Here is a 14,559-nt window from a genome sequence, read left to right on the forward strand (position 1 = left end):
ACTCAGGAAATAAATAGATACCACAGTGTCAAAATAGATTATATTTTTTCTGCAAAATAAAATAGTATGCTGGCTGCATAAACGTGTCAGTATGCCTAACTAATAAAGTAATCCAATGCACCTTTAATTGTAAATTGGAATATTAATTGACAGCAGATAAGTAAAGAAACACAAGGCTATTCAGACTAAGTAAAAGTAAAACCATCCAGCATTCCCCCCATCCCACTCTCAAGTCTGATTAAACAGAAGCAGGAAAATAAATTTTCTTCAAATGTGTATGCAGAGGAAACAGATACAACATAGAGAGTTTATATAGTTTATGGGTAAAAAAATGTCTTCAGTCTAAGAAGGGATTTTCTGACTAAAAGAAGGACACAAAAAGACATTTTATAGAGGCAACACAAAGTTAGACCCTGGATAGCCAAGATACCTATGTGAAGAAATTGTCTAAGTTGTTTAGTGTTCAGTGGACATCTAGGACATGGCCTGGTATATCTAGGCATCTTTTAAGCTGAACTGTTTATTAGTAAGAGGTCCATAAAACAGGTGTTGGGAAGGACTTTACATCTTATCTTGGTCAACGCATTGCTCACTGCTAAAGCATTCTGGATAGAACCTCCAGTGAAGTGGAGTGTATCATTGTATGAAGCAATCTACTCCAGTGGTTGACTGCTCTTACTGCAGCTTTCATTCATTAAGCATATTTTTTGGAAAAAAAATAAGTGTCACCATTATTACAGGGCGGGGCATAACCTTTTCCTAGGGGGTCACAGCAACACTTGTAATAACAACACAAATAATTCATACACCATTCGAAAGCCCATCAAAAACTGAGTTTATTGACACGATTTAATAGTCAGTATGACCACCATTAGCCCTTCGAACAGCATTCAAACGAGGTGGATAAGAACACAACAAATCTTCAAACAGTTCCATTCGATTTTCCAGATTTTTCAACACAGTTTCCAAATTCATTCTCAAAGTTTCAACCGAATATCGATTTTGACCTTGCTCCTGAATCATCAGAGCTTCCACTTCATCCTTAATTATGGCCCCAATGTTCTCTGCCGGATTGAGATCTGGCGAATTTCCCGGCCAGACGTCATTGCCCCAAAATTCGACATTGTTTTCGCGAGCCTCTCGAAAGGCAATGCATTTTATTCTGTCAATGATCCTTTGTTCTTCCGAATCGAATTTTCCAGCCATTCTTAAAGCAAATTTAACATTTAATAGCTCATTCAATTCAGTTTTTTATGGGCTTTAAAATGAGGTGTCGCGGAAGTTGTAAACTGCTGTCGATCTTGCTGTGACCCCCTAGGAAAAGGTTATGCCCCGCCCTGTACTTTTTTATAAATAACTCAAGGTGGCAAACATATCTAACACTTGTCTTCTATTTCCCCCCACAACAACAGGCCTGTGAGATAGGTTAGGTTGAGACAAAGTAACTGGCCAAAGTCATCTAATCAGCTTTCATGCCTAAAGTGGGGCTGGAATTCACTGTCCTTGATTTACTTATGCTGGCCCTTCATTAATGCCTTTGTCGCTGGAATCCTGAAGAAAATTCTGAAACAGTAATGTATGTTTGTTTGTTTTTGGCTTCCCACTCCAAATCTCCCTGTTCTGAAGTAAAAGTGTTCTAAGTATATATCCTGCTCCTTTGAGTTTATCTTAACATTTTAACATTGTTTTAAATTATCATGCCATTTTCTTTTTTTGAAGGAATAAGAAAGAGAGTGGATGAACAATTAAAGTAAAATTGAGGTGCAAGCTTAAGGAAGTTGGTAAATATGATCATGTGCCTTTCTGAAAAAGACTAATATATCTGGGCTGAAACAAATCTGGTCCATTACTAGATGGAAATAAGGGAAGTTTTCTTTAAACTGCCATCTAGTAGTCATCATTTTAAACCCCATTCATAATAGCCCCACGTCTGAATAAAAAGTGGGAAAATGGAAAAAAAAAGTTAAGTGACAGTTGCTCAATTATCTCCCCCTCCCCCAGCAGTACAAAATGTGCAATTTCAGTATGACTGTGCCTCAAATTCATTTCATTATTTGGGCTGCAAAACATTCCAATAAGATGATTAGAAAAAGCAACCTTAGACTCTGCAGTTAGAAATACATTTGCATAACAGGAGCTTTAATACCCAGGTTTTTTTTTAATGGAAATTGGCAGTATTTTCTCTGCTTCATCTGATCACAACATTAGACATGAATGATATATTTAAGAAGATATAAGAAAGCATTTTTTAAAATATATACAGTATATATCCTACTTTTCTGTTAAAATGTACTTAGGATGAATTTTTAATCTCAATGTATGTTTTCTTAATAAGACCTTACTCAAATCATTTCTTAAATACCTGTATAATAGGTATTTAAAATTCCATTTATAACACTGACACTAGAGACTGATCTCCTTAATAATTGGCAACAACTGTGAATAATCTCAGATTTCCCTTAGAATTTTAATTTTAGTAATTATTAAGAAGAGAATGAAGAGTGGCAGAAGTATTAATGTATTGTCTCCTATATTTAAAAAAAACATTTTTCAAAGCAACTCATATTTTTAATTCTTTGCATATGATTCCTCCCATAGCAAGTGTAAGTTATCCGATACACTTAGAAGCCCTGGACTTATTAAACTCAGCTAAACTCAATGGCTTTAGATGGCACAGCCAATGGCAACAATTTTCCAAACTACAATTCCATAGTTACTCTGTTTGAGGGACTGAAAGAGTTGGACCTTTGGGGTCATCAAATCTACTGTTGGTAGTAAGATTCATAATCATGTGGATTCCATAGGTAAGGATCAACAATAAAATTAGGGAGGTGACCAGACCCATCCAAATTACAGATGTAAAAAATGATGTGCAGTCGCTCGCGTAGGAAAAGACATTGTTTTCAATATTGAAAGCTTGAATCTGCAAAAGAAAAAGGGAAATGAGTCATCCAAATATCTGGTTCAACATGTTGCATTTCTATTTAATGGAGATCCCAAAGCAACTGGGGAAAAATATAAATTGAAATACAGAACTGGAAGTTTTTAAAAGTGAAAGATTAAAATGAATTTGTATTGAGAAGAAGGTGCTTTTGCTGTCCTTCCAAATGCAACCTGAACAGCTTTCCTTCACATGTAAGATAGGTGAGTCTTTGATAGTAGGAAATGATCAAAAGGGCCATCTCTACAGATCTTCATTTACAACCAGATTCATAGAAGGGGAGAGAATCCCTCTCTTGGACTCTAGGTTCTTTAAGCTTTTCAGGGATGACACCAACATATTTAATTGTATTTAGTAAAATACTTAACCAGCACAGCTCTTTCCTTCCTTGTATCTTGCACTGGTTAACAGCTGAAGATAACCCCAAAATGATGACATTAAATGACTGGATCTCTGATGCAAGAACATAAGTCATAGCAATTCCCAACATAAAACAATTTTCATTTGTCAAGATGTGATATAACTAATTGAAACATGCCCGGATAATTGTTATCATGCAGATGCATCTGAAGTCAATCATGTTTCCCAGCAATAGAATTTTTGAAATTGGATTATAAACCCACATGGTTTCTGGCTCAAGGGAAGGTTGCTTTAGTACAGGTCATTTAGGCAGTGAATGTGTTTGGGTGTGTACAGTATATGTGAAGGACACATCCCAGATGTAAGGAAGCAGAGATCACTTTAAAAAAAAATCATGAAGCCAGTCTGATCTGGCATTCTAATGAGAATGGAGAAAATGGATGGTAGTCCTAATTTGAAAAACATAATAATAATGCTTATTGAATAGAAATGGAATCAGTCATTGAATTCCAACTCTGGAACAGAAGATGAAGCAAAGGTGATTTACTTTGGTGTTTCTGTTGCATCTGTACAGCATAAGCCATTAATGCTTTTCTAGATATATGCTCTCCTTGCGGCAGAGAAAATGGAATATTCAAAGGCTCACCTTGAGCAATTTTCATCGTAACTTGCAGATCAGAATTGCCACAATGTGGATTCCAGATAGCAAGAAGATGATCTTGGCAATTGCTCATTCCATTCATGTGGATTATTTTTATCTTGAAGATCTTAAGTATGTGGATAGTCAGGTAGAGACATGAGAATTCCTTTGCTTATTCCTTACCATTCTTGCCTGATGAAATCAGCAGGTAGGATTGTCTCGATGGTAATAATTGATGTTTCTTTGAGTGATTATTGTCTTACACTGGAACTAGATGGGGGAGAGTAATCCTAATAATTCTCTGGGTGTCTTGGAGCTTTTGATACCCCTGATATATTCCTAGGTTACCTGCTAGAGTTGGCCTTGGTGTAACAGTTTTGCAGTAGTTTCCGCTCTTTCTACTGGAGTGTGTCCAGAAACAAGTGCTAGAGAGGCTATTATTCAACATGTAGGTCATTATTTTGTTGTGTCCCATAGGATTTTATTTTATCACCTGTGTTGCTTATGTGTATTTTGGGAAGGCAATTTGGACCTATGACAAAATGGCATTAAGCATTCCCATCATAATTCTTGTTTCTGTTTTCATTCATACAGAAATAAGACAGGATCCTTATTTTGGGTCAACAACCTTATTGCCCTCATGTGGCTTGTTTTGTTCTTGCTGCTGCATTGGAATCAAGTAGGATGACAAGTTTTGGAGAAGGAGTCTATCTATGTATTTTAGGCATGGAGAGAATGTAAACTGGAAACCATTGGTTAGCTTCTCAAACATTTTGCAAAAATTACAAAGAGAAACTGAAAGAAACTGTCTCTGTTTCAAGCACATATGCACACACCACAAAGAAAGAAAAAGAGGAAGACTATCTTTCATTAGAGAAAGAATATAATTTCAATGAAAAAAAAAAGAAAGATCATCTGTATTCTTTTAGTTCCCACAGACCCATGAATGGGAATGAAATAAAACATACTAGATGCTGTGCTTAGAGTTAAAAGTGCATGAAACATATTAAAGGCTTTGATGTTAGTAAGCACTTTATCTAAAGAGGACTGGATGAGCTACATTTACAGATATTGTTGCACTATTAATCTTGCCAACAATTGTAAGAACAACAACAAAAACTGTTTGGTTTGTTTTTGACTCTTACTCAGAATGGAAGCTTCATTACTTTAACATCTCTGGTTAGGCTTTAACAATACCTGCTTTGATGTCTGCCCTAAGCTACCTTTTTTCTCAAGCTTTGCCATCACTTTGAGATGAGAATACGGTAGTTATATTCTTACAAGAAGGTAACGATGAAACTCCCTGCAGTTTATTGATGAGCAAACTTAGAAAAAACATAAACCCACTTTCTTTCCTTATATCTTTTGATCAAAATCTTTAGACAAGGTTTCCGGGTCTAATATTCATCGTAGTCTGTCTCTATTATTCTGAAGCTAAATCGTGATTTTTAAAATGCTTTCATATTATTTGTTTACTGATGCCTTATGAGATAGTTGAAATCTTTTGATACATATGAGTTTAACAATCTCTATATTGTTTGTGCTGCTCGTGTTTCTTTTTCCACCAAAATGGCTACTTTAAGACAATCCTAGCAGGTCTCAAGGATCCCAGTGGGCTTTTAATATATTGCAATTTTTAATTGATAAAGATACTTGAAATTTGTCTGACATAAGCACATTCTCTTCATTTGAATTCCTCTCCCTACCTCATCTTAATTTAATTCCTACATTAGTCACCTCATGTTTCTGAAGAAGTGAATTGTAGTTTATGAAAGGTTATGCTCTTCAGTTATATTTATTCTGAAAACAACCTATCAACTTTGATTATTGGCTCTCATAGAGTAACACAGCTCTCCTCCTACAATGTCTACAGCTGGGAAAGAAAAAATGTCCTCAAGTCAAACTCAATCTTATGAAGATTTAATGGACTTTAATGCCTTCTTTTAGCATTTCCCCCATGATTTTACCTAGCCTAATTATCTTCCATCCACTATGAAAAAAGTAACAGAAATGGATGCAACATGGACTTTTAGTATGCAGTATGGGCCCCTAAGTGTGTGTGTGTGTGTGTGTGTGTGTGTGTGTGTGTGTGTGTGAGAGAGAGAGAGAGAGAGAGAGAGAGAGAGAGAGAGAGAGAGAGAGAGAGAGAGAGAGAGAGAGAGAGAGAGAGAGAGAGAGAGAGAGAGAGAGAGAGAGAGAGAGAGAGAGAGAGCGCTTCTGTGTGCAGTTTTGACCAAGTGTGCTGGGAAGGAGTGAGATCTGTTCCAGTAAAACTTAATGTTCCCTTCTGTCACTTGCAATTAAATGGGAAAAAGATGTAGTTGCATCCTATGTATCACACAAATAACTAGTCTGGCATTAACTGGAGCTTGAAGATAGACATTCCAACTAGAGTTACAGTTGTACATTATGATGATGGGAAAGTACGCTTTTATTGTATGTATTTCATATTTTTTTTTTTTACAAATGCTACTCATCATAATATTTCAATTATTGCAAGCTGGAGTATATGGGACTCCAAGTGCCCTTTGAAGTCCTATATAACCGTGATGGTTGAAAACAGACTTTACAGTTTCCATCTGAGTTGAGATGGGGGACAGACCAAATTTACACATTGTGCTGGTACTGCCAACACAGCAAGCTGGATGCCTGACACAGTCCAGTGATATGCAAACTCAGGCAGAACGTTTAGAAGCAGAGAGTCCTTTTCACTGTATCTCAAGATGGCAACTGAAACATGATCAAAGAGCAAGGTCAAGACCAGGAATACAGTAAACAAGGGACAAATCCAAAGGAAATGACTAGAGGCACGGTGAAGTGGAATTCAGAGTTCATAGAAAGATAAACACCACAGAGCTGATGCTTGGAACATTTCTTTCAGCATGTTCTCTCAGGGAATGTGGACAATCAATAAACCAACTTGAACTTCTACACAATACAGAGATGTGGAATGCCTATGGAAATTCTCAAAGATCCAGGTCATGGTTGTCCCAAAAATCCTTTTTTTAAAGGCAACTGGACTTTTGGGGGTGGGGGAGGTTTGAAGACATTTCGCTTCTCATCCAAGAAGCTTTGTCTTTAAAAAAAACCCAGAAAGTCCAGTTCCTCTTAAAAAGCACCTTTGGGACATAGTTGTGGAAGTTTATTCTTCAGCATTGGCTCTTCTATTGGTTTACTTTTTGCAAATCTCTCCATTCTATAAAGTTCTGCTCTCTAGTTTGGCTAGATCAATTTGTAATGCTGTGATTAGGTGCAGGCAAGGGGCCCTGGGAATTTTCTGGGACTGCCTCAACTGGAGTGGACTAATTAGTTCCACTACTACCTGAAAAATCCACACCAAAATTCTTGTCTCTAGATGTCCTTGCCTCTCCATCCTCCTCATCAACCAGGCTGTGACAATAAATCTCCAAATATAACAGCTTAAAAATGAAAGCCTTCCAAATTCCAGCCTCCAAAATACTCAGCCCTGCTCTCCTTGTGTCCCTTACTTCTTCAATTACCGTGATAATTACAGCCTTGGATATAAAATAAATTCTTATCCTTGCCTTACTGGATAAGTCACCATAAGCCAAAAATGAGGAAGGCATTGAAAATTGTTTAGTTTATAAAATTTTCACTTATGCCTGAAGAAAACATATAAATGGTATTAATTTTCAGTTCTTTGGTATTCAAGTTAGAGCTATTGTTTCTTAAATAATGATAGGTACTCACTTGGAAATCAGAAATATCAATTTTCCATTGTTTAGCTTTATCATTGGCTGGAATTAGTAATACATCATAGTGGCTGTCCGTGCCCACCAAGGGACAATGAAATGAATACTCTGCAGGACCATAGATAGTAGAGACATTAAATTTAGCAGGTTCATCTTCAGCATCCCTATTATCTTGCAGAATATGAATAAAATCTAAAGTGAACCATTTCTTTGAAGAGCTAGTGTAGAACATGTTCGTCATCAAGAATCTAGAGAAGAACAAAACATGGCAAAGAGTCATTCTGAGATCATCATAGAAGAAGAATCAAAAGCATCAGAAAGTGAGATTACATACAGATACACTTGACACATTTGGAGGTGAAAACCCAACATTCTTCTCAACTGGGCAACCACAGTTATACCTCATGGATGAAAGGTAGGGCATTATATTCATAGAAGGGATCAAATGACACACACATATACAGAGAGAGACAGGGATATGTGATGAGAGAAATAATAACCAGATCAACTTTTAGTCTTATTATTTAAACTCTATGTCCGACAGCTAATTGATGTTTCATTGTTTTGTTTTGTTTTACTTTTTAAGGTTTGTCCATGTAAAACTGCTTACTTCATAGTAAAACGTGTGGATGAAAAAAGGTCTCAAAATGTCTATTAGCACCACTGATTTTGTTTGACGTTGACAAATAGATTCCAAGGATTTTTTGTTCTTTTAAATATACACTCATAAAAATTATAGACAATTGGATTTGGCTAATTTTTTCAATGAGGTAGAGGGCACTCCACAAAAGAGGTATGCTTATTATCTTTTTTGGGGGGAGGTTTTTATTATCTAGAAAAGGGGACTTCTAGAAGAACATTGCTACATTCATTGAAAGATAAAAATATGTACACCTGAGTGTGGCAGCAGTATATCTCTGAATATGTTCCCACACATCAAAAATTGGATCACAAAAACAGTGTAGGAAATTAACTTCTTTCATAGACTTAAGGGGACCTTGGAGATTAATTAATAAAGGGCTTTGCTAGGCTATTGTAGTCTGTCCAGGAATACCAAAATGTTGGCACTGGTTTTCATTTTCTCATTTTTCGGTTTTTGTCTTCCTAGCTTATGTTCAATATAATAGCCAGTCAACTTCAGCTTCTTCCTTTGTCTTCATTAGTGATTGGGATAACAGAAACAGACAAGATTCAAGAATTATTCCCCAGCATTTCCAGTTCAAAAATGAAGAAGACAGTTGGAAGAAGTCTCCAGTTGGGTCTAAGGCTACTAAATCTGAGCTGTAAAAGTTTAGTTGATTACTAGATGACAGCTGTTTAGAGCAGTGTTTTTTCCCGCTTAGATACAGTAAACCTATTTCCTAAATTGAAATCCTGAAAGTTCTTGTTATTTAGAGAAATAGCATTAGAATGAACCTCTAAAGTAGTTTGTGCTGCTTTAGGAAAAGCATCTTATATTCCTATAAGTATGAATTTCCTTTCACAATTCAACTGTTGCAACATTTCCCCTCTTCTAAGCTTTAGGAATATTTGTCTGATGGAGTTGGAAGCCCATGTAATAATCTAAGAAATAATTTAAATAAGGGAAAGATTGTATAAGTGTGTCTAATCAGAAGGATTTCTGCAATAGCTGCAAGATAAACATGGGGTTTCCATCAATATTAATGTTGTAGCTTGGCCTGCTTGCAGCTCACAATTTTTATTGTAACTTAACATTTTCTTATGAAGTTTTTTAAAAAAAATCATACTTCTTGAATTCGATATTACTTGCAAGTGTTTCATTAGCTGGTCTGCCAGAGGCTGTTCTACTGGAAAATATCACGGTTGCATTTTAACATTGCTAAATGTTGTGGTCTCTTGGCTGCCTTGTTAATAATAGTACCCTGAACCATGTGGCAAAAGATTTAAGTTTTCTTAATTTAAATTCATTGTCTGTGTTATTCTATTTATTCATTCCCAAGATAGTCTTTATTATTTGTTGTAAATTGCTTTTCAGTCATTCCAGTTTGACCTCAATAGCGAACTGTATTTTCCCTACAGTGCTGTCCAATTGATTTGTTAAGCCATTAGTTTAGGCAGGATTGAAGACTCAGAATGTGTTCGGCCAACTTCAGGTGAAGGAATTCATTCCTCAGAAGGACCATTTTAAAAAAATGAATAAATATTATCTAGTCCTAGGTCCTAGCTGCACTACTATAGACATAGTCACAATTAGCACTTAAACTTTGTTCATGTCACTTTGATTCTAAAACAGGGCTGTCAAACACAATTTCATTGAGGGCCGCATCAGGGTTGTGCTTGACCTCGGGGTTGTCTCTAGGATGGGCATGGCCAGCTTGACGTCACTCCTGTTGAAGGTAGCTGTGGTGGCCTGAAAACTCTGCCAGCAAAAACAGACTCCTGAGCTCTGTTTTTGGTTGCCACGGCCTCCTGCAACTCTCTGCCTGTGGCCCACCCGAGCTTCATTTTCACAGGCAGAGCATTGCAGGAGGCCATGGCAGCCAAAAATGGAGCCCAGGAGCCCATTTTTGCTGTCAGAAGCACCGCGGACCAGTCCTTCACTTTTTCCAGGGGCATTTTTAAGAACCCTACAGGCCGGATCTGGCCCTGGGCCTTGAGTTTGACACCCCTGTTCTAAAGTGATGTAATCTTGGTATTCACTGACCTTGTTTTTTCTTCTTGCAACCACTACTTTACTGAACCAGTAACTTTACCAGTTCTTTGATACAAGGGAGAAGGGTTTGCTGGGTTTTGCCTTGATTGGGGTTGCTGTGATTTATACACTTGTTTCTGTTTGACTATCTGAGCTGGTAGACCACCAAACAACAGGTAAATAAATGAGAACCTAGATCATAGATAGGAACACTCTAAGATGACATCATCTAGCCATGCAACAATACAGATTTGTCAGTAAAGACATATCTAATAATACATCACTACCTAATGGGAAATAATATGAAAAAGTGTAAATGAGGCATGCAGAGCTGTAGGATTGAGAAGCAAGTCAATAGATTTAAATGGCAAAATCTGAAAATGTTGGCTAGACTTGAAGCATAATATTCCCCTTTATTTCAAGAGAAAATGGAGCAATAATATTTTTAGGCAGCGAAAGGAGACAGAAAGAAGCCTAGCAAAAACTAGCAAAACATGCAGGATTATTTTGGAAGTTGACGTTTAGACACCTTAAAGTTGCTTAGATTGAGCAATACTACTCTAAATTATCCGTAGCTGATATTTAATTATTTTCTTTTCTCTCTCTTTTTTTTTTTTGAGGGGAGAAGATCAGTTCACATTGTAATTGCTTCGAAAATAAATGAGAGAGACAGTAAAAAGGCCATGCATATGCCCATCTGGATTTTGTTGCTTTACTGTTCTAATAATATACATTCATTCATAATGCATCTATTGAGATGTGAAATCGTCTCAGTGATGCATAATATATGATTCAAAGAAAGCAGATAGAAGCTAACTGCCTGGGCTGAGAAAGAAAATTGTTCCTCTAATAGGCGAAAGATGCCTACTGCTGACCTAGCAAAACTTCAAAACTTTTTTTTCTTTGAACTGGCGACCTATCATCCCATGTCCCCTAAACATTGCAGAAAATCATTTTGCTTTCAAAAGTAGTCTACTGTTTCCCTCAGCGTGGAGGTGGGGGGGGGGGTCCTTATTAAGAAAAACCTGAAATATATTATTTGCAACATTTTACAATGCACCTCATGCATATGAGCTGTGTTGTAAGAAATTGCAAATAAGGTTTATTATATATGAGCTGTGGTGGTGCAGTGGTTTGAATACAGAATTCAGCAGTTCGAATCTTACCAGGCTCAAGGTTGACTTAGCCTTCCATCCTTCCGAGATGGGTAAAATGAGAACCCAGATTATTGGGTGCAATATGCTGATTTTGTAAACCACTTAGAGAGGGCTGCAAAGCACTGTAAAGTGGTATATAAGTCTAAGTGCTATTGCTATCCTTCCAAACTACCTTATTTCCAGGGTCTTGATGTCAATCTTCTCATTTTCCAGGTTGGTATATTTTAATGATAACCTAATTGGGGGGGGGGGAGAGAAAAAAAATGAAATGTTAACATATTATTTTCAAATAAAATCTGGATAAATGAGCCAGTAGGTATAGGGAAATAACACATAGGAAAGTATTTTAATAATAGTATATATAGTGAATACCATGTTTTCCCAAAAAATAAGAGTGGGTCTTATTTTCTTTTGACCCCCAAAATAAGTGCTTGGCCTTATTTTTAGGGAGGTCTTAATATTTTTGAGGTGCAGGAGGAGTGGTCACCTCATGGCTGCTGCTGTGTTGCAATATTTTTGGGGCCAGGCTTATTTTAGCCCATGCACTCAAAAGCCAGAGTGGCCTTATTATCCGAGGAGGTCTTATTTTCAGGGAAACTGGGTATATACTATATATTGATAGTAAATACAAGGAAATAATACATAGAAGTCTCCAGATAGGAGAATCTCTTCTTTTCTTGGCAAACGAAAGTGGAAAAGCTATCAATTGCACTGGACTCTACAGCAACACTTAAGAATTCACTTGAATGTAAGTCTGCCAAACTATAGAATGAGAGTAAAGAATAAAAATTATAGCATGGGCAGGGGGGAGTGTACATGGAGAAGTGTTTCGGAAATGAAAGAAAGAAATACCGTATATAAGAAGTCCCAGTTGTACCGTTTGTATTTTAACTTGTATAGAAGTAAAAAAAAAAAGCATTTCCCATAATTAGGCATTTTCTAGTCATCAGGTCTTCACTACCAACAGATCAGCTGACTTTGTACAAGTCTGAGAATGGCAGGCTGGGGAAGATTGATATAAATTAAAAGAGTAGCTATGTTCTTCAGTCATGGGCATCAAGGAATAAAATGCATTTTTGAGTTAACATGAGAAATAGGAAATGGGCCATACCAGGGGTGGGGTGCCGCCGGCATTACTGCCGGTTTGGTGCGCATTATCTTGGTTGTGTCATTTTGGATTAAAAGGTCACCTGAAATGGCTGATTCTGTGGTTTTGGCAGCAAGCTCTAGCACAAATAATGGCCATCACAAAAACTGTATACATTACATGGGTACATAGTGATTGTAAGCAAGAATCCTATTTTGGGGTCATGGACACTTATAATGATCCACCTATGAAATTCTACCTAAAATGTGTCAGGCTTTGGAATCAATCCAAGAACTCTTGGACTCTAACCACAAATTGATGGGTAAGTTATCAGTAAAAATATTTTTTGCTTGTCATTTAAGAGACAGTGCAATCATGGAATTTCCTAAACTATGTAGGAAAATGCTTATGCAGTCCATGAATTCTAGACACACTCCTCTTGAAGTGCACAGCACAGAACAAGCGAGTTATTTAGGCACATTCTATACAATTAACACTCTTATGTCTTGAGGGCAACTTTAAGATCTGTGGACTTTAACTCCCAGAATTCCCCAACCAACAAGTTCACAGGTCTTAAAGTTGCCAAGATTGCACATCCCTGGTTTAGTGGCTTTGTTTTCCTGTCTTAATATAGAGAAATTGCCATTTTAGGGGCCTTAGTCCAATTTCCCAACTATAAAAAAGGAATGTTGTTCCATAAGCCTGTGCACATCTACTCAAAATTGTTTTCCAGATGCAATAGTTCAGTAGAAAACATGCATAGATACAGAAGCTTTCACGTTTCTCCAAAACATTGAAAGCAATACTGCCCAGCTGCTGCTCCATTTCAAGCATGTATGTGACATCATGATGCACAGGTAAAAAGGATTTTAGCTTGTGTCATACAACTTTTGCCAAGCTCTTCTCTCTTGACTGCAACTGTAGATGCTGCTGGAGACAATGGCCTCAGGTAAATGTCTATGGGACTGTACCCATATTCATTTACAAAATAAAGTGAATGTAAAAATGGACAAAGCCTGGGATTTTCCTAAGAATAATTTGTTTTAAAATGCAAAAAGCACAAAACGAACTGCACGGTTTCATAATTATCTTAATGCAGTCAATCTTAATCTGAACTATTACCAATTTGTAGTATTTTAGCTCTATTATCTGTGATTTAAAGAGCGATAACCTGCTTGCCTAATTTACTATTAAAGAGGATCAGTGCTGAAATAATATTTTAATCTTGCTCACGTTGCATTGGTGTCTGAACAAACAGATGATGTCGTATCCACATTAGGAAACAGAAATGTCGAATTTGTCAGATTCATGTGAATGGTGGTATTGACTGTAAGTGTGAAATTAGTTGCATAGAAAAGGATGCATGTGGTGTTGGTCCCATTGGTTACATTCAGAGGAGGATATAAGTCAATTACTTCACTTTCAACAGACATTAATTGTCGCTTACTATGCCACATTATATCATGTCTCACAGGTTCCTGGAAGAGAAAACATGAAAAACGTGATTTATTTCAGCAGAAAACAAAACCCAGAGATCAAATGTCACCCTTAGCCTTATTATCTACACACAGCAATCCAGAAATGTTAAGAATGGACAAGTGTGTTAGTGAACGTTGCTTGCTGAGGCTCCCTATTAATCGGAATGAATTATGACATTATCATGGAAATAATACAAATTATAATGCAACTGAAGTCAATTCTCCTGGATGCTCAGATGCCAGCAAGCTCTCCTTGGCCACCAGGCACTCCTAAGAAGTTCTTCTCCTGTAATCACAGACAGCAAAATGTGCCTGTATTTTGATTCTGAACATTGGCTTCTTCGGCAGACTTATATCTTTGGCTTTTACAGAAAATAAAAGTTTGGATTAATGGGCTGTCAGAGATGTTGGGAAAAATCACCACCATTGACACACTCTACTTTTCTTTGCCCAAGCTTGAAACAGAAGAAAGGGGCTTAGGTGAATATGCATCCTGCATCAAGTTGGATTAGCTTTTCTATTTCACAGTA

General features: G+C 36.9%; 1 protein-coding gene across 1 annotated transcript in view; it reads right to left on the reverse strand.

The window, feature by feature from the left end:
• Positions 1–1,346: 1,346 nt before the first annotated feature.
• The window catches only part of LOC106548981 (V-type proton ATPase subunit S1), a 60,799-nt gene continuing 47,586 nt past the window's right edge, over positions 1,347–14,559 (reverse strand). The window contains exons 7-10 of the mRNA XM_087723677.1: positions 13,785–14,029; positions 11,637–11,699; positions 7,653–7,902; positions 1,347–2,923 (exon numbers count right to left, since the gene is read on the reverse strand). Coding sequence (XP_087579803.1) covers positions 2,714–2,923; positions 7,653–7,902; positions 11,637–11,699; positions 13,785–14,029 — 768 coding nt within the window. The 3' untranslated portion in view covers positions 1,347–2,713. The remainder of the gene's footprint in view (positions 2,924–7,652; positions 7,903–11,636; positions 11,700–13,784; positions 14,030–14,559) is intronic.

This window comes from Thamnophis sirtalis, unplaced genomic scaffold, assembly GCF_051295495.1.
Source record: "Thamnophis sirtalis isolate CommonGarterSnake01/CBP01778 unplaced genomic scaffold, rThaSir2_p1.2 scaffold_9, whole genome shotgun sequence".
Classification (NCBI taxonomy): domain Eukaryota; kingdom Metazoa; phylum Chordata; class Lepidosauria; order Squamata; family Natricidae; genus Thamnophis; species Thamnophis sirtalis.